Below are 19853 nucleotides of genomic sequence, written 5' to 3'. Positions count from 1 at the left end.
AAAACAAAACCACAGCTAAATGCAGCACTAACCTTTGATGATCTTCATCAGATGACACTCCTAGGACATTATGTTATACAATACATACATGTTTTGTTCAATCAAGTTCATATTTATATCAAAAAACAGCTTTTTACATTAGCATGTGACGTTCAGAACTAGCATTCCCACCGAACACTTCCGGTGAATTTACTAAATTACTCACGATAAACGTTCACAAAAAACATAACAATTATTTTAAGAATTATAGATACAGAACTCCTTTATGCAATCGCGGTGCCCGATTTTAAAATAGCTTTTCGGTGAAAGCACATTTTGCAATATTCTGAGTAGATAGCTCGCCATCACGGGCTAGCTATTTTGACACCCACCAAGTTTGGTACTCACCAAACTCAGATTTACTATAAGAAAAATTGGATTACCCTTGCTGTTCTTCGTCAGAATGCACTCCCAGGACTTCTACTTCAATAACAAATGTTGGTTTGGTTCCAAATAATCCATAGTTATATCCAAATAGCAGCGTTTTGTTTGTGCGTTCAAGACACTATCCAAAGGGTAACGAAGGGTGACGCGCCCGGCGCGTTTCGTGACAAAGAAATTCAAAATATTCCATTACCGTACTTCGAAGCATGTCAAACGCTGTTTAAAATCATTTTCTCGTAAAAAAAGCGATAATATTCCGACCGGGAGTCGTTGTTTTCGTTCAAAGACTGAAAATGAAAACACGGAGTCGTCTCGTGCACGCGCGCGCCAGTCTCATTGTTCTCTGATCAACCACTTACCAAATGCGCTACTGTTTTTCAGCCATGGCCTGCAAAGTCATCATTCAACGTTCTGACGCCTTCTGAGAGCCTATGGGAGCGTTAGAAAATGTCACGTTACAGCAGAGATCCCCTGTTTTGGATAGAGATGATCAAGAAGGCCAAGAAATGGTCAGAGAGGGCGCTTCCTGTTTGGAATCTTCTCAGGTTTTGGCCTGCCAAATGAGTTCTGTTATACTCACAGACACCATTCAAACAGTTTTAGAAACTTTGGAGTGTTTTCTATCCAAAGCTAATAATTATATGCATATTCTAGTTTCTGGGCAGGAGTAATAATCAGATTAAATCGGGTACGTTTTTTATCCGGCCGTGAAAATACTGCCCCCTATCCATAACAAGTTAAATAGTTTGTATTCATCAATCTACACACAATAACCCATAACGACAAAGCAAAAACAGTCTTTTAGAAATGAAATTAAAAACTTAAATCACATTTACATTTACACTCAGTACTTCGTTGAAGTACCTTTGGCAGTGATTACAGCCTCAAGTCTTCTTGGGTATGACACTCAAGCTTGGCACATTCCCATTATTCTCTGCAGATCCTCTCAAGCTTTGTCAGGTTGGACGGGGAGTGTTGCTGCACAGCTATTTCCTGGTCTCTGCAGAGATGTTCGATCGAGTTCAAGTCTGGGCTCTGGCTGGGCCACTCAAGGACATTCAGAGACTTGTCCCGAAGCCACTCCTGCGTTGTTTTGGCTGTGTGCTTAGGGTCATTGTCCTGTTGGAAGGTGAAACTTCACCCCAGTCTGAGGTTCTGAGCACTCTGGAGCAGATTTTCATTAAGGATTTCTACACTTTGCTCCGTTCATCTTTGCCTCGATCCTGACTAGTCTCCCAGTCCCTGCCGCTGAAAAACATCCCCACAGCATGATGCTGCCACCACCATGATTCACCATAGGGATGGTGCCAGGTTTCCTCCAGACGAGACATTTGGCATTCAGCCCAAAAAGTTCAATCTTGGTTTATCAAACCAGTCCTTTAGGTGCCTTTTGGCAAACACCAAGCAGGCTGTCATGTGCCTTTTCCTGAGGAGTGGCTTTAATCTGCCCACTCCACCATAAAGGCCTGATTGGTGGAGTGCTGCAGAGATGGCCGTACTTCTGGAAGGCTCTCCCATCTCGACATTGAAACTCTGGAGCTCTGTCAGAGTGACCATCGGGTTCTTGGTCACCTCCCTGACCAAGGCCCTTCTCCCCCGATTGCTCAGTTTGGCCAGGCGGCCAGCTCTAGGAAGAGTCTTAGTGGTTCCAAACTTCTTCTATTTAAGAATGATGGAGGCCACTGTGTTCTTGGGGACCTTCAATGCTGCAGACACATCTGTGCTTCAACACAATCCTGTCTTGTAGCTCTATGGACAATTCCTTCGACTCCATGGCTTGGTTTTTGCTCTGAGATGCACTGTCAACTGTGGGACCATATATAGACAGGCGTGTGCCTTTCCAAATCATGTCCAGTCAATTGAATTTACCACAGGTGGACTCCAATCAAGTTGTAGAAACATCTCAAGGATGATCAATGGAAACAGGATGCACCTGAGCTCAATTTCGAGTCTCATAGCAAAAGGTCTGAATACTTACGTAAATAAGGTATTTTATGATTTTTATATTTGCTAAAATGTGTTTGCTGTTTTTGCTTTGTCATTATGGGGTATTGTGTGTAGATTGCTGGGGATTTTTAAAATGTTTATCCATTTTAGAATAAGGCTGTAACAAAATGTGGAAAAAGTCAATGGGTCTGAATACTTTCCGAAGGCACAAAAGTTTGCTAGCAAGTCTTTCACACTGGCTTTAGCCAGGGCCTCCCTGGGCAAGTCCAGGGGGTTGCCTAGCAGCACTTGCTTCTAACAGCTATCACGACAGCTCAAATGGCTTTGACAAACTACAATTTCAGCTAATAGGGAGAAGTATCTAACAAAATAATTAGCCAAATTCCCAATAACTAATCATAAACTATTTACATATAATAGAAATGTGGGTACATTTGTGGACAAAATTCGAAATTACTCAACTGTACAATGAAAGTTTAATTTCTAAATGGCCGTCCTGTAATGTTGCCGGCATGCCAATGTCCATTCTAGTGTTTAATTTACTTATGTACCTGATATTTAAAGTACGTCTCTTGTGGGGTTAGGGTTAGAGAGCAGTAATCTACTGTACTCTACTGGGCTCTACTTTACCTGAGATTTGAAGTATGTCTCCTGTGGGGTAGACAGCAGGTCAGCTGAAGCGATATCCAGATGTAGGAGGATCTGACGGAAAGAAGGTCTGTTCCTGGGCTTACAGCTCCTGGGAGCAGAAAAAACAACAACATTAGAACATGTCTACTTCTACCTTTAAAGGGTAACTCTCAACCCCAATTTCAGCCTTTGTCCAACCCCTTCAAAAAAACAAAATGCATTCAGGTGAGAAGTTGTGGGTGGGGAGAATTGCTCATAAATACTAATTTTGGGGGTGGGTATATGTAGTTACACCTGATCCCAACAATTTCTCACTAGCATACTTACCAGAAGTCCACTGGCATGCTCTGATAATAAAATGATGTGCATCGCAAGCAAATATAGCTCTGGATAGTTAGCTCACAGTGGTAATATGCCGAGTTCCTGACATTAATTGCCACTTGCCAATTCGAATACCCCATGCAGGTAAAATTTTTTTATTGTGGACTCACATTTATTGCGGTAATGTTTTGGGAAGAAAAGTGCTATCATCACTGTGAAAATGAAGATTATTAATTCAATCCAACCCGCATTGCAGTATTTTCGCAGTAGCTTTTTTTCCAATTTTCCAATTACTCACAGATTGGTCTTGGGTACTGTATAACAACCTACAACTACTACCACCCATCTCACAGGTATGCTTTCACTTTCAGAATTAGATGTGTGTGGGCATCGGAGGAATATTTTTAAATTAAATATTTAAAAAGCAGGTAGCTTGCGATCGACCTGTTGGAGACCACAGACGTAGAGGTGCCTCTACATCAGGATTTCAATGGTAGAGTTGAACCGCTGTGGGCAAAAAGAGCTAGATTGACAACTAAAAGACCAACAAAAAGTATGCGGACACCTGCTCGTCGAACATCTCATTCCAAAATCATGGGCATTAATATGGAGTTGGTCCCCCCTTTGCTGCTATAATAGCCTCCACTCTTCTGGGAAGGCTTTCCAATAGATGTTGCAACATTGCTGCAGGGACTTGTTTCCATTCAGCCACAAGAGCATTAGTAAGGTCGGCCACTGATGTTGGGTGATTAGGCCTGGCTCGCAGTTGGCGTTCCAATTCATCCCAAAGGTCAGGGCTCCGTGCAGGCCAGTCAAGTTCTTCCACACCGATCTCGACAAACCATTTCTGTATGGACCTCGCTTTGTGCACAGTGGCATTGTCATGCTGAAACAGGAAAGGGCCTTACCAAAACTGTTGACAAAAAGTTGGAAGCTCAGAATCGTCTAGAATATTATTGTATACTGTAGCGTTAAGATTTTCCATTACTGAAACTAAGGGGCCTAGCCCGAACCACGAAAAACAGCCCCAGACCATTATTTCTCCTCCACCAAACTTTACAGTTGGCACTTTGCATTGGGGAAGGTAGCGTTCTCCTGGAATCCACCAAACCCAGATTCGTCGGATTGCCAGATGGCGTGTTTCATCACTCCATAGAACACGTTTCCACTGCTCCAGAGTCCAATGGCTACGAGCTTTACACCACTCCAGCCAACTCTTGGCCTTGTGCATGGTGATCTTAGGCATGTGTGCGGCTGCTCTGCCATGTAAACCCATTTCATGAAGCTCCCGACGAACAGGTATTGTGCTGACGTTGCTTCCACAGGCAGTTTGGAACTTGGTAGTGAGTGTTGCAACCGAGGACAGATGATTTTTACGTGCTACGTGTTTCAGCACTTGGCGGTCCCGTTCTGTGAGCTTGTGTGGCCTACCACTTTGAGGCTGAGCCGTTGCTGCTCCTAGACGTTTCCATTTCACAATAACAGCACTTATCGTTGACTGGGGCAGCTCTAGCAGGGCAGAAATTTGATGGACTTGTTGGAAAGGTGTCATCTGATGACGATGCCACGTTGAAAGTCACTGAGCTCTTCAGTAAGGGCCATTCTGCTGCTAGTGTTTGTCTATGGAAATTGCATGGCTCTGTGCTCGATTTTATACACCTGTCAGCAACAGGTGTGGCTGAAATAGCCGAATACACTAATTTGAAATGGTGTCCACCTACTTTTGGCCATGTAGTGTATATCACTTTTGCAACGAACTGTCAAAATGAAGACCAGAATTGATTTGTTTTACTATATATAAGCCTAAAACATTTGGTTTTCGAAGAAAAAAGGTTTTTCATGAAAGCTACTCTTGTAGCTCTTGTTTATCTCCTCCTCAGTTACTGCCATGTTTATGGCCTTGCCTCCATGCCTCCCTCCCTTCCCTTCATCCATCTCTCCATTTCTCTACCTCCAACCCCTTTCCCCCTCCCTTCCCACCTCTCTACCTCCATCTCACCAGCACTGTCGCAGCAGTATTTTGAATCCATCTGGGCAGCTCTCTGGGACGGGCAGGTTCAAGCTGTTGTTGCCCACTCCCCAGATGATGGCCGATGAATCCACGTCTTTATACGGCACCTCTCCTGTTAGCATCTCCCACAGTACCACACCAAACGACCTAGAGGGAAAGAGAGAGAGACATCCATGAGCTCCAACTAATCTTTAAGACTAACCTTTCCATACCACCCTGCATCCTACTGCTGGCCTGCCTCTAAAGCTAAGCAGGGTTGGTCCTGGTCAATCCCTGGATGGGAGACCAGATGCTGCTGGCACTCTTCCCTCTAGTCTAAGGAGATCCCAGGATAGTGAAGGGGATATTGCCCTGCCTAGGGTGCCATCTTTCAGATGAGATATTATAAGGGTGTCCTGTGGTTAAAAAAAATCCCATGACACTTATTGTAAGAGTAAGGTTCTAAACCTTGGTTTCCTAGCCAAATTCCCAATCTGGCCCCTTTCAATCATGGCTACCAAATCATCCCTCTGATTCCCAATTGGCATATATCATACCTCACTTCTCCACCATGACAGCTGATGTGTGGTGAGTGTTCTTGAATAAAATGGTTTCCATGCATCCCCCTAAGTGGGTGTTACACATTGGTTGTGGAAGAGGTAAGTTTGCCCCCTTACTATGTAACGCACTTTTAGCACCTACTGAAGGAGGAAAGGCACTATATAAATGCAATAGATGATTATACAATAAATACTGAAACCACTCTAGTACACAAGTTTTATAAGACAACAAATCACTACCCCGCTTGTGTTTGTTTTTGTGTTTCAGCCTCTTTTATGTACCCACCATGCTTTTTCCAATGTTGTTTTCATCTCTGAACTAACACACAATGAACACAACACTGTATACATGTTTGTTAAAGTAGTAAAGGAGTCAGTCAGACAGCCTGTGTTTATGTGTGTACTGTGCTCGGCTGGCCGCCGATGCATGTCAGCACCGCTCATGAGGACTGTGAGCTCTCGTTCTCCATGGCCGACGTGAGTAGGAAATGTAAGCGTGTTAACCCTCGCAAGGCTGCCGGCCCAGACGGCATCCTAAGCCGTGTTCTCAGAGCATGTGCAGACCAGTTCAATCTCTCCTTATCCCAGTCTGCTGTCCCAATTGCTTCAAGATGTCCACCATTGTTCCTGTACCCAAGAAAGCGAAGGTTACTGAACTAAATGACTATCGCCCCGTAGCACTCACTTCTGTCATCATGAAGTGCTTTGAGAGGCTAGTTAAGGATCATATCCCCTCCACCTTACCCGGCACCCTAGACCCACTACAATTTGCATACCGTCCCAACAGATCCATGGATGACGCATTCGCCATCACACTGCTCAATCACATCTGGACAAGAGGAATACCTATGTAAGAATGCTGTTTATCAACTACAGCTCAGCCCTCAACACCATAGTGCCCTCCAAGATCATCACTAAGCTCGAGGCCCTAGGTCTGAACCTCACCCTGTGTAACTGGGTCCTGGACTTCCTGACTGGCCGACCCCAGGTGGAGAAAGTAGGCAACAACACCTCCGCTACGCTGATCCTCACAAGGATGCATGCTGGGCCTCCTCCTACACTCCCTGTTCACCCATGACTGCGTGGCCAACTCAATCATCAGATGACACAACAGTGGTAGACCTGATTACCAACAACGATGAGACAGCCTACATGTAGGAGGTGAGGGCCTTGGCAGAGTGGTGACAGGAAAATGTTTACAGTTTAAATCTGATCGCTTTGACTTTGTTCATCGATGGAATATAGCCTATGAAATTACCTTTTGTTTGGAAAATAAATGTTTGTTTTTACACTATTGGGGCTTTGGATTCCCTGTTCTGTGGTTGCTTTGGAAACGCGTCTGACTACGGCATCACATACAGTACCTGTGGCATCAAAGGCAAGTTTGGAATTGGATTACGAATTGCCTTTATAAAGATAATCAAGGACCTCAGCGACACAAGCCATGGCCTGTTCCCCCCACTACCATCTAGAAGGCGGAGACAGTAGAGGTGCATCAAAGCTGGGACAGAGAGACTGAAAAACAGCTTCTATCTCCAGGCCATCAGACTTTTAAATAGTCACCACTAGCTGGCCTCCACCCAGTACCCTGCCCTGAACTTAGTCACTGTTACTAGCCGGCTACCACCCGGTACTCTACCCTGTACCTTAGAGACTGCAGCCCTATGTACAGTCGTGGCCAAAAGTTTTGAGAATGACACAAATATTAATTTTCACAGTTTGCTGCTTCAGTGTCTTTAGATATTTTGGTCAGATGTTACTATGGAATACTGAAGTATAATTACAAGCATTTCATAAGTGTCAAGGGCTTTTATTGACAATTACATGAAGTTGATGCAAAGAGTCAATATTTGCAGTGTTGACCCTTCTTTTTCAAGACCTCTGCAATCCGCCCTGGCAGGCTGTCAATTAACTTCTGGGCCACATCCTGACTGATGGCAGCCCATTCTTGCATAATCAATGCTTGGAGTTTGTCAGAATTTGTGGGTTTTTGTTTGTCCACCCACCTCTTGAGGATTGACCACAAGTTCTCAATGGGATTAAGGTCTGGGGAGTTTCCTGGCCATGGACCCAAAATATCGATGTGTTGTTCCCCAAGCCACTTAGTTATCACTTTTGCGTAATGGCAAGGTGCTCCATCTTGCTGGAAAAGGCATTGTTAATCACCAAACTGTTCCTGGATGGTTGGGAGAAGTTGCTCTCGGAGGATGTGTTGGTACCATTCTTTATTCATGGCTGTGTTCTTGGGCAAAATTATGAGTGAGCCCACGCACTTGGCTGAGAAGCAACCCCACACATGAATGGTCTCAGGATGCTTTACTGTTGGCATGACACAGGACTGATGGTAGCGCTCACCTTGTCTTCTCCCGACAAGCTTTTTTCCGGATGCCCCAAACAATCGGAAAGGGGATTCATCAGAGAAAATGACTTTACCCCAGTCCTCAGCAGTCCAATCCATGTACCTTTTGCAGAATATCAGTCTGTCCCTGATGTTTTTCCTGGAGAGAAGTGGCTTCTTTGAGGCCCTTCTTGACACCAGGCCATCCTCCAAACGTCTTCACCTCACTGTGTGTGCAGATGCACTCACACCTGCCTGCTGCCATTCCTGAGCAAGCTCTGTACTGGTGGTGCCCCGATCCCGCAGCTGAATCAACTTTAGGAGATGGTCCTGGCGCTTGCTGGACTTTCTTGGGCACCCTGAAGCCTTCTTCACAACAATTGAACCGCTCTCCTTGAAGTTCTTGATGATCCGACAAATGGAGGAGGTCAAAGACCTGGCCGTGTGGTGCCAGGACAACAACCTTTCCCTCAATGTGAGCAAGACAAAGGAGCTGATCATAGACTACAGGAAAAGGTGGACCGAAAAGGCCTCCATTAACATCGACGGGGCTGTAGTGGAGCAGGTTGAGAGCTTCAAGTTCCTTGGTGTCCACATCACCAACGAACTATCATGGTCCAAGCACACCAAGACAGTCGTGAAGAGGGCACGACCACACCTTTTCCCTCTCAGGAAACTGAAAAGATTTGGCATGGGTCTCCAGGTCCTCAAAAAGTTCTACAGCTGCACCATCGAGAGCATCCTGACCGGTTACGTCACCGCCTGGTATGGCAACTGCTCGGCATCTGACTGTAAGGTGCTACAGAGGGTAGTGCGTATGGCCAAGTACATCACTGGGGCCAAGCTTCCTACCATCCAGGACGTATATAATAGGCGGTGTCAGAGGAAAGCCCAAACAATTGTCAGAGACTCCAGTCACCCAAGTCATAGACTGTTTTCTCTGCTACCGCACGGCAAGTGGTACCGGAGTGCCAAGTCTAGGACTAAAAGGATCCTTAACAGCTTCTACCCAGGGGCTGAGCCAGAGGGGTGTCTGGGGTGGCACTGGACACCCCTGACATCTGATTGGCCACCCCGGGTGCCACCCCAAAATGTAATTCGCTACCGGCAGTTTGATGCTGATAGACATCTCATTTCACCTCTTGTTGAAAGAAGCATTTATTTTGACGTTTGGCGGCAGATTTTTCAAATCGAGGACGCGGAAGAGAGAATATTAACTTTGGTTGGGAGATACAGAAGAATAAGAAGAACATACAGAAGAAGAAGAGGGAATATTTCCACAGCTCCACAAGCTCTTTTTGCAATTAGTGAAAGCATCCTAGTTGAAGTAAGTTTTAAGGTTTACCAACGGGTTTAGGTTTCCTGAACAACGCTGTGTAAGTTAACGTTAGACCTGTGGCTCCATTTAAAAAATATATATATTTCACCTTTATTTAACCAGGTAGGTCAGTTAAGAACAAGTTCTCATTTACAACTGTGACATGGCCAAGATAGAGCAAAGCAGTGCGACACAAACAACAGTTACACATGGGATGAACAAACGTACTGTAAATAACACAATAGAAAAGTCTATATACAGTGTGTGCAAATGTAGTAAGATTAGGGAGGTAAGGCAATAAATAGGCCATAGTGGCAAAATAATTACAATTTAGCAATTAAACACTGGAGTGATAGATGTGCAGAAAATGATTGTGCAAGTAGAGATACTGGGGTGCAAAGGAACAAAAAAAAATAACAGTATGGGGATGAGGTAGTTGGGTGGGCTATTTACAGATGGGCTATGTACAGGTGCAATGATCTGTAAGCTGCTCTGACAGCTGATGCATAAAGTTAGTGAGGGAGATATAAGTCTCCAGCTTCAGTGATTTTTGCAATTTGTTCCGGTCATTGATAGCAGAGAACTGGAAGGAAAGGCGGCCAAACGAGGAGTTGGCTTTGGGGGTGACAAGTGAAATATACCTGATAGAGTGTGTGCTACAGGTGGGTGCTGCTATGGTGACCAGTGAGCTGAGATTAGGCGGGGCTTTACCTAGCAAAGACTTATAGATGACCTGGAGCCAGTGGGTCTGGCGACAAATATGAAGCGAGGGCCAGCCAATGAGAGAATACAGGTAGCAGTGATGGGTAGTATATGGGGCTTTGGTGACAAAACGGATGGCACTGTGATAGACTACATCCAATTTGCTCAGTAGAGTGTTGGAGGCTATTTTGTAAATGACATCGCCGAAGTCAAGGATCGGTAGGGTAGTCAGTTTTACGAGGGTATGTTTGGCAGCATGAGTGAAGGATGGTTTGTTGCGAAATAGGAAGCCAATTCTAGATTTAATTTTGGATTGGAGATGCTTAACTTCTATGGGCTACGTGGGACGCTAGCGTCACCCACCTGCGGGACACAGCCAGTGAAATATCAGGGCGGCAAATTCAAAAACAACAAAATATCATAATTCAACTTTCTCAAACATACAACTATTTTACACCATTTTAAAGATGCACTTCTCCTTGATGTAACCACATTGTCCGATTTCAAAAAGGCTTTACAGCGAAAGCAAAACATTAGATTATGTTAGGAGAGTACATAGACAAAAATAATCACACAGCCACTTTCCAAGCAAGGACATGTGTCAATAAAACCCAAAACACAGCTAAATGAAGCACTAACCTTTGACGATCTTCATCATATGACACCCCTAGGACATCATGTTACACAATACATGTATGTTTTGTTCGATAAAGTTAATATTTATATCCAAAAACAGCATTTTACATTGGCGTGTGATGTTCAGAAAATGTATTCCCAACAAAACATCCGGTGAATGTGCACATCAATTTACAAAAATACTCATCATAAACGTTGATAAAATATATAACAATTATTTAAAGAATTATATACAGACTGCTCCTGGATGCAACCGCTGTGTCAGATTTTAAAATAGCTTTACGGAGAAAGCACATTTTTCAATATTCTGAGTACATAGCTCGCCATCACAGCAAGCTATACAGACACCCGCCAAGTTCGGGGTCACCTAAACTCAGAATTAGTATTAGAAATATTCTCTTACCTTTGCTGATCTTCGTCAGAATGCACTCCCAGGACTGCTACTTCCACAAGAAATGTTGTTTTTGTTCGAAATACTCCATATTTATGTCCAAATACCTCCGTTTTGTTTGTGCGTTTAGAGCACTATCCAAAGGCATAACGCGTGAGCGCAGTACCAGAGACGAAAAGTCAAAATGTTTATTACCATACTTAGAAGCATGTCAAACGCTGTTTAACCTGATATGGATAGGGGGCAGTATTTTCAAGGCCGGATGAAAAAACATACCCGATTTAAACTGGTTACTACTCTTGCCCAGAAACGAGAATATGCATATTATTAGTTGATTTGGATAGAAAACATTTGGAAGTTTCTAAAACTGTTTGAATGGTGTCTGTGAGGATAACAGAACTCATATGGCAGGCAAAAACCTGAGAAAAATTCAACCAGGAAGTGCAGGATCTGAGAAATGTAGTTCTTCTTTCTAGTCCCTTTGTACTCAGAATATTGAAAAATGTGCTTTCGCCGAAAAGCTATTTTAAAATCTGACACAGCAATTGCATAAAGGAGTTCTGTATCTATAATTCTTAAAATAATTGTTATGTATTTTGTCAACGTTTATGATGAGTATTTTTGTAAATTCACCGGGGGTTTTGGTGGGAATACATTTTCTGAAAAATTCTTATGTATTCTGCGCCAATGTAAAAAGCTGTTTTTGGATATAAATATGAACTTGATTGAACAAAACATACATGTATTGTATAACATAATGTCCTAGGAGTGTCATCTGATGAAGATCATCAAAGGTTAGTGCTTCATTTAGCTGTGTTTTGGGTTTTATTGACATATATGCTTGCTTGGAAAATGGCTGTGTGATTATTTTTGTCTATGTACTCTCCTAACATAATCTAATGTTTTGCTTTCGGTGTAAAGCCTTTTTGAAATCGGACAACGTGGTTGGATTCAGGAGAGGTTTATCTTTGAAATGGTGTAAAATAGTTGAATGTTTTAAAAATTGAAATTATTGGATTTTTGAGGTTTTTGTATTTCGCGCCATGCGATCCCATTGGCTGTTAGCTAGGGGTTTCGCTAGCGGAACGCCTAGATGTAAAAGGTTAAAATCCATCTTTATGGTATTTTTTGCGTAAAATTGCGATAATATTCCAACCGGACAATAGCGTATTCATTCAAGGAGAAAAAGAAGGAACAGCGCGCTCACAGGATCGAGCATATCCAATCCCTTTGTTGCCAGGCAGTCCACTCAGTAACTGAGCTCCTATTATCTGCCCAGTGACAGGACAATGCTCAAACCACTTTCTGAAGGCTTTTGACAGCCAATGGAAGCCTTAGGAAGTGCAATGTAACCCCACAGATACTGTAGTTTCGAAAGGGACTAGAAAGAATAACTACAATTCTCAGATCCTCCACTTCCTGGTTGACTTTTTCTCGGGTTTTTGCCTGCCATATGAGTTAACTACACATGGTTGATGATATTACTAGTTTATCGAGCCTGTCCTGCATTGCATATAATCGCTTAGGTACACGTTGCTCCAACCATAAACATCAATGTCTTTCTTAAAATCAATACACAAGTGTATATTTTTAAACCTGCATATTTAGTTAATATTGCCTGCTAACATGAATTTCTTTTAACTAGGGAAAATGTGTCACTTCTCTTGCAAACAGAGTCAGGGTATATGCAGCAGTTTGGTCCGCCTGGCTCGTTGCGAACTGTGAAGACTATTTCTTCCTAACAAAGACAGCCGACTTCGCCAAACGGGGGATGATTTAACAAAAGCGCATTTGCAAAAAAAGCACAATCGTTGCACGACTGTACCTAACCATAAACATCAATGCCTTTCTTAAAATCAATACACAGAAGTATATATTTTTAAACCTGCATATTTAGCTAAAAGAAATCCAGGTTAGCAGGCAATATTAACCAGGTGAAATTGTGTCATTTTGCGTTCATTGCACGGAGTCAGGGTATATGCAAGTTTGGGCCGCCTGGCTCGTTGCGAACTAATTTGCCAGAATTTTACGTAATTATGACATAACATTGAGGGTTGTGCAATGTAACAGGAATAACGTTTTGTTTTCGAGATGATAGTTTCCGGAATCGACCATATTAATGACCTAAGGCTCGTGTTTCTGTGTGTTATTATGTTATAATTAAGTCTATGATTTGATAGAGCAGTCTGACTGAGCGATGGTAGGCAGCAGCAGGCTTGTAAGCATTCATTCAAAATAGCACTTTCGTGCATTTTGCCAGCAGCTCTTCGCAATGCATTGCGCTGTTTATGACTTCAAGCCTGTCAACTCCCAAGACGAGGCTTGTGTAACCCATGTGAAATGGCTAGCTAGTTAGCCGGGTGCGCGCTAATAGCGTTTCAAACGTCACTCGCTCTGAAACTTGGAGTAGTTGTTTCCCCTTCCTCTACATGGGTAACGCTGCTTCGAGGCTGGCTGTTATCGATGTGTTCCTGGTTCAAGCCCAGGTAGGAGCGAGGAGAGGGACGGAAGCTATACTGTTACACTGGCAATACTAAAGTGCCTATAAGAACATCCAATAGTCAAAGGTATATGAAATACAAATGGTATAGAGAGAAATAGTCCTATAATTCCTATAATAACTACAACCTAAAACTTCTTACCTGGGAATATTGAAGACTCATGTTAAAAGGAACCACCAGCTTTCATATGTTCTCATGTTCTGAGCAAGGAACTTAAACGTTAGCTTTTTTACATGGCACATATTGCACTTTTACTTTCTTCTCCAACACTTTGTTTTTGCATTATTTAAACCAAATTGAACATGTTTCATTATTTATTTGAGGCTAAATTGATTTTATTGATGTATTATATTAAGTTAAAATAAGTGTTCATTCAGTATTGTTGTAATTGTCATTATTACAAATAAATAAATACAATTAATAATAAAAATCGGTGATTAATCGGTGTCGGCTGATTTTGGTCCTCCAATAATCGGTATCGGTATCGGCGTTGAAAGATCATAAGCGGTCGACCTCTACTCAGAACTGCTGGAAGCATGTCCCTTAGATTACGGCATGCAGATGTATCTGCATGCCCACCTTACATCCGTAAGTCTCTGTAGTTCCCTGGGCTGCTGCTGTGGATACAGCTCTTTATGAACTGCAAGCCACTTGAGGTGAACTTACGAGCCAGATACAAAGTTATAAAGCTTCTGCAGGAGAGCAAAAAAGTTAACTGCCTCAGGCACTAATTTTACAGCATCGACAAGAACCAAATTGAATGTGCATTACAGTGCACATAAAATGCAAATCTTGCACTGTTTTTAAACCGTGCAGACACACCAGAATGCTTTCCACTCATGACGGATGCACCATCATAGCCTTGCCCCACAAGATTATTTCTGTAGTCCAGACCATGTTTTTCAAGGCAATCAATTATCATTTTTGTGAGACTTGCTGCATCTAAGCTTTCAGCTGACTGAAAGTGCGAAAAGCTTTTGTGGATGGCCCCGTTGTAATAGTACCTCACAACTAAAGACATTTGTTCTTTTTTTCTTTAAATCTTTGGTTTCATCTGCAATTACACAAAAACGTAACTTTCTTTTACTTCTCTTATTATTTCACTTTGTACCATCTCAGCTAAGCCCTCAAGAACTTTGTTCTGGATTTGGTGGCTTGTGTACTTAGCATTGCCACATGCATTCATCCTTTTCTCTATGAGAGGGACATGCTTTGCTATTTCTTCTAAGATTGTCAAAAAATTACCCTTGTTGTGAGAGTCATCAGACTCTCGATGACCTCTCTGCACTATATTTTGAGTGGCAGTTAATAGAAGCACATCTGCAATTGTTTGTAAGTACAGTTGTCCTCCACTTTCTTTTTACGGTCCTCATTTATGACATCTAACATTGAGTTGCTGTCAATAGCCCTTTTATGCTGATTCCAAGCATACCTAGCATTGATATGATGCACTGCCTTCGAATGGAGCTTAAACCCAGAATCTTTAAACAGTGCCTTTTTCCAGTTACAAAAACCTGACTGTGATGTGAAGGCAGATTCAGGTGTATTGGGCAGAGAAAAATGTCTACAGGTGAAGCAATAAGTCGAATCTTCAAGCCATGAATTGTCCTTATACCAGGAGCTGTTGAAAGCCCTTTTCTTAGTACCATGCTGAGTTCTGGGAAATGTTTTCAAACAGGGTTGTACAGGACCCTCTTCTCTGGATCTTGACATTTCTGAAATACACGTTAAATAATGTGTCATATCTCTATGGAAATGTATAATTAAGGGATCAACAAGATTAACAGCTGCTAACTAAAATGTGTAGTTTAAAGTATAGGCCTGGCCTACCATTGGGTCCTTTTGGAACAGAAGTATGATATCCCTCCCTTTCTTTTCATGTTTAATTGACCCTATGCAAAAATAAGACAGTCTATGGTTACATCTAAGCATCCAATTACCCACATATTAGTCCAAAAACCTGAGAAGATTCCTTACAGGAAGTGCCCTCTCTGACCATTCCTTGGCCTTCTACACTCTCTTTATTGAAAACTGAGGATCTCTGCTGTAACGTGACACTTCCTACGGCTCCAATAAGCTCTCAGAAGGCGGCAGAATGTTGAATGGGGACTTTGCAGGCCATGGCTGAAAAACAGTAGCGCATTTGGATAGTGGTCGATCAGAGAACAATGAGACTGGGGGCGCGTGCACGAGCCGACACCATGTTTTTATTTTGTTCGTCTTTGAATGAAAACAGGGTTTCCCGGTCGGAATATTATCGCTTTTTTACGAGAAAAATCGCATAAAAATCGATTTTAAACAGCGGTTGACATGCTTCGAAGTACGGTAATGGAATATTTAGAATTTCTTTGTCACGAAACGCGTCGGGCGCGTCACCCTTCGTCACCCTTCGGATAGTGTCTTGAACGCACAAACAAAACAGAGGATATTTGAACATAACTATGGATTATTTTGAACCAAACCAACATTTGTTATTGAAGTAGAAGTCCTGGGAGTGCATTCTGACGAAGAACAGCAAAGGTAATCCAATTTTTCTTATAGTAAATCTGAGTTTGGTGAGGGCCAAACTTGGTGGGTGTCAAAATAGCTAGCCCGTGATGGCGAGCTATCTACTCAGAATATTGCAAAATGTGCTTTCACCGAAAAGCTATTTTAAAATCGGACACCGCGATTGCATAAAGGAGTTCTGTATCTATAATTCTTAAAATAATTGTTATGTTTTTTGTGAACGTTTATCGTGAGTAATTTACTAAATTCACCGGAAGTTTGCGGTGGGTATGCTAGTTCTGAACGTCACATGCTAATGTAAAAAGCTGGTTTTTGATATAAATATGAACTTGATTGAACAAAACATGCATGTATTGTATAACATAAAGTCCTAGGAGTGTCATCTGATGAAGATCATCAAAGGTTAGTGCTGCATTTAGCTGTGGTTTGGGTTTATGTGACATTATATGCTAGCTTGAAAAATGGGTGTCTGATTATTTCTGGCTGGGTACTCTGCTGACATAATCTAATGTTTTGCTTTCGTTTGAAATCGGACAGTGTGGTTAGATTAACGAGAGTCTTGTCTTTAAAATTGTGAAAAATAGTCATATGTTTGAGAAATTGAAGTAATAGCATTTCTAAGGTATTTGAATATCGCGCCACGGGATTCCACTGGCTGTTGAGTAGGTGGGACGATTTCGTCCCACATACCCTAGAGAGGTTAACCGTAAGGTTGCAAGATTGAATCCCTGAGCTGACAAGGTAAAAATCATCATTCTGCCCCTGAACAAGGCAGTTAACCCAACGTTCCTAGGCCATCATTGAAAATAAGAATGTGTTCTTAACTGACTTGCCTAGTTAAATAAAGGTGTAAAAAATAATAATAATAATAATAATTGGGCCAAATCGGCGGCCAAAAATACCAATTTCTGATTGTTATGAAAACTTGAAATCGGCCCTAATTAATCGGCATTCCGATTAATTGGTAGACCTCTACTTCACACAGTTCGCAACGAGCCAGGCGGCCCAAACTGCTCTATATACCCTGACTCTGTTGCACAGAACGCAAGAGAAGTGACACAATTTCCCTAGTTAAAAGAAATTTATGTTAGCAGGCAATATTACATTTTAGGCATTTAGCAGACGCTCTTATCCAGAGCGAATTTCAGTAGTGAATGCATACATTTCATTTCATGCATTTCTTTTTTTGTACTGCCCCCCCTCGTGGGAATCGAACCCACAACCCTGGCATTGCACACACCATGCTGGCATTACAAACACCATGCTCTACCAACTGAGCCACAGGGAAGCTAATTGGTAACATTATGTATTCATAGTCCATTTGTGTCAGGAGAAAATGTGAATGTGATCAAATTTAGTTTATATTAAAAATTGGGCTGGCTAGGCTGCCTATACGTTTTTTATCCAAAATTATTAAGTGGAATTAATCAGTCAACATAATAGTGATGACAGATGTGAGTAAATGTTTTATAAGCCCTACAGTTGCATTGGCCTGCATGATGCAAACATGCATAAAGCAAGCTCAGCCCTGTGAGTTATATTGTCTACCAGTTGTTGTCTGTGTCTGGGTAGAGGAAATCCCCCTCCTAATCTTGTCTAAATATAATTTATACAAACAAATTTAAGGTAGCTGCAGTTTGACAGGGTTTTCATCCCCCCCAGGGGAGGAACTGGGGTAAGAAGAAATACAGCAAGAAAACAAATTAAACGTGCATTATCTAGCTAGCTAGTAATTAACAATATATTACAATATTCTAGAAGTGTTAAATAGCTAGCGCTATCTCGACAATTTGCAAAGAACATAGCTAACGTTAACGTCGCTAGCTATGTTGGCTATAAAGTCGTTACGCCTTAGCTAGCTAACGTAGCTACCTAATTTACCGGTCGCGCAGGCCCTCTACCACCGTCTCTCCTATCATGGACGACACCTTCTCCTCCAGCTGGTCCACATGAATGGTCTCTCAGCACCACTACATTTTTACGGCGTCACTGTCCCTTGCTATACCCTCGACGGTCTATGCAGTGAGCCCGCAGTTACCAAGTCTCTCCAACGGGAATCTTTTCCTGGCTGCTATTTCCTCCACCATCACTTCAAGCTCTTGTTTGCTGAAGTTTTTATTGCGCTTTCCTTGGTTATCCATTTTTGATTTTGATGTACAGTAGCTAACGTTAGTCTGGCTATAATGTGTGAAAAATAACGTTTTTTGTGTGTGTGTGTGTGTGTGTGTGTGTATAAAGGGTTCGCGAGCCAACTAAAACATTTTTATTCTCGAGACAAAGCAAAAAAATAAATGTAATAAAATGTAAATATCAACACTTTATTATAGTGGGCCAAATCCTATCATCCCTGTCACATAGGCTTATTTATTAGTTTAAAGCACGTCACTAATGCCAATGCCACATAAGATATTTACGAAGTTCCTAAGAAAACTACGAATTCCCGAAGAACAATTTGAGGAATTGCATTTACGAACTATCTTATGAACTTCTTATTTTTTGTCTTAAGCAGCTTCTTAAGATTTTTCGTAAGTAATGTTTTGTGAATCCGGCCCTTGGTCCCATCATAGCCCATATAAAACCTTTTTTTACAACTGATTAATCACTGTCATACCTTATAGGGTCCAGAGTTTTCCTACTTAGGTTAACATATAAGGAAAAGTTTTTAGGGTCCAGGGGGTAAAAATTGCCCCACTGCTCTGGGACCTATGGTGCCACCAGTCTGCTTGCATATGTCAGTTATCGTCAGGTATGTGGAGGATCAGGGCTTTATTCAGGAATGTTTCTTGGGCTACTTTGTTGTGTCAAGTGGGCGAGATGCACAGTCTGTGTTTGACTTTATGAATTTTGAAATGTCTAAGTTTAACATCATAGAGAAGCTTATTGTCCAAACCGACGATGGTGCAGCTGTAATGGAATGTATCTGCTATTTGTATTTACAGCTAAGTCCCCTCCTGTTCCCTGATTTAAGAGGTGATGACCACTCCACTACCATTGTCAACTCTCTCCTGACATGAACTGAAGCCACTTCTCATGTGCCCGCTCATCCACTGGTTTCCCCTCCATGCACTGTGAGTACCCCTATCAATTTTCTCTCCTTACTGTATGTAGAGTCAATCACAAACACAAAAACAATCACATTATTACACATCAGTGATGTTACTCCTTGCTTGGACTAACTCATTCTTAGCTCTTTTGTCTAACTGTGTAGCTAACTGCATTAGCATCGAATAGCCCCCTCGATATGCAACTTTTCAGGGAAGTCAGGAACCAATATATACAGTCAGTTAGGAAAGCAAAGGCTAGCTTTTTCAAACATAAATTTGCATCCTGTAGCACTAATTCCAAAAAGTTTTGGGACACTGTAAAGTCCATGGAGAATAAGAGCACCTCCTCCCAGCTGCCCACTGCACTGAGGCTAGGAAACACTGTCACCACCGATAAATCTACGATAATTGAGAATGTCAGTATTTTTCTACGGCTGGCCATGCCTTCCACCTGGCTACCCCTACCCCGGCCAACAGCTCTGCACCCCCCGCAGCAACTTGCCCAAGCCCTCCCCCCGCTTCTCCTTCACCCAAATCCAGATAG

The 19853-nt window shown here is 42.3% G+C and overlaps 1 protein-coding gene across 2 annotated transcripts in view; it reads right to left on the bottom strand.

Annotated features, from left to right (window-relative positions):
- LOC106582660 (mitogen-activated protein kinase kinase kinase 12) overlaps positions 1-19853 on the bottom strand; it is a 64547-nt gene that overhangs the window by 23807 nt on the left and 20887 nt on the right. For both annotated transcript variants that reach the window (XM_014165922.3, XM_014165919.3), the window contains exons 6-7: positions 5321-5479; positions 3001-3109 (exon numbers count right to left, since the gene is read on the bottom strand). In XM_014165922.3, coding sequence (XP_014021397.1) covers positions 3001-3109; positions 5321-5479 — 268 coding nt within the window. The remainder of the gene's footprint in view (positions 1-3000; positions 3110-5320; positions 5480-19853) is intronic.

The sequence above is a fragment of the Salmo salar genome, chromosome 22 (genome assembly GCF_965601325.2).
Source record: "Salmo salar chromosome 22, fSalSal1, whole genome shotgun sequence".
Classification (NCBI taxonomy): Eukaryota; Metazoa; Chordata; class Actinopteri; order Salmoniformes; family Salmonidae; genus Salmo; species Salmo salar.
Note: the sequence above shows the minus strand (reverse complement) of the source record. Positions and strands in the feature narration are given on the sequence as shown.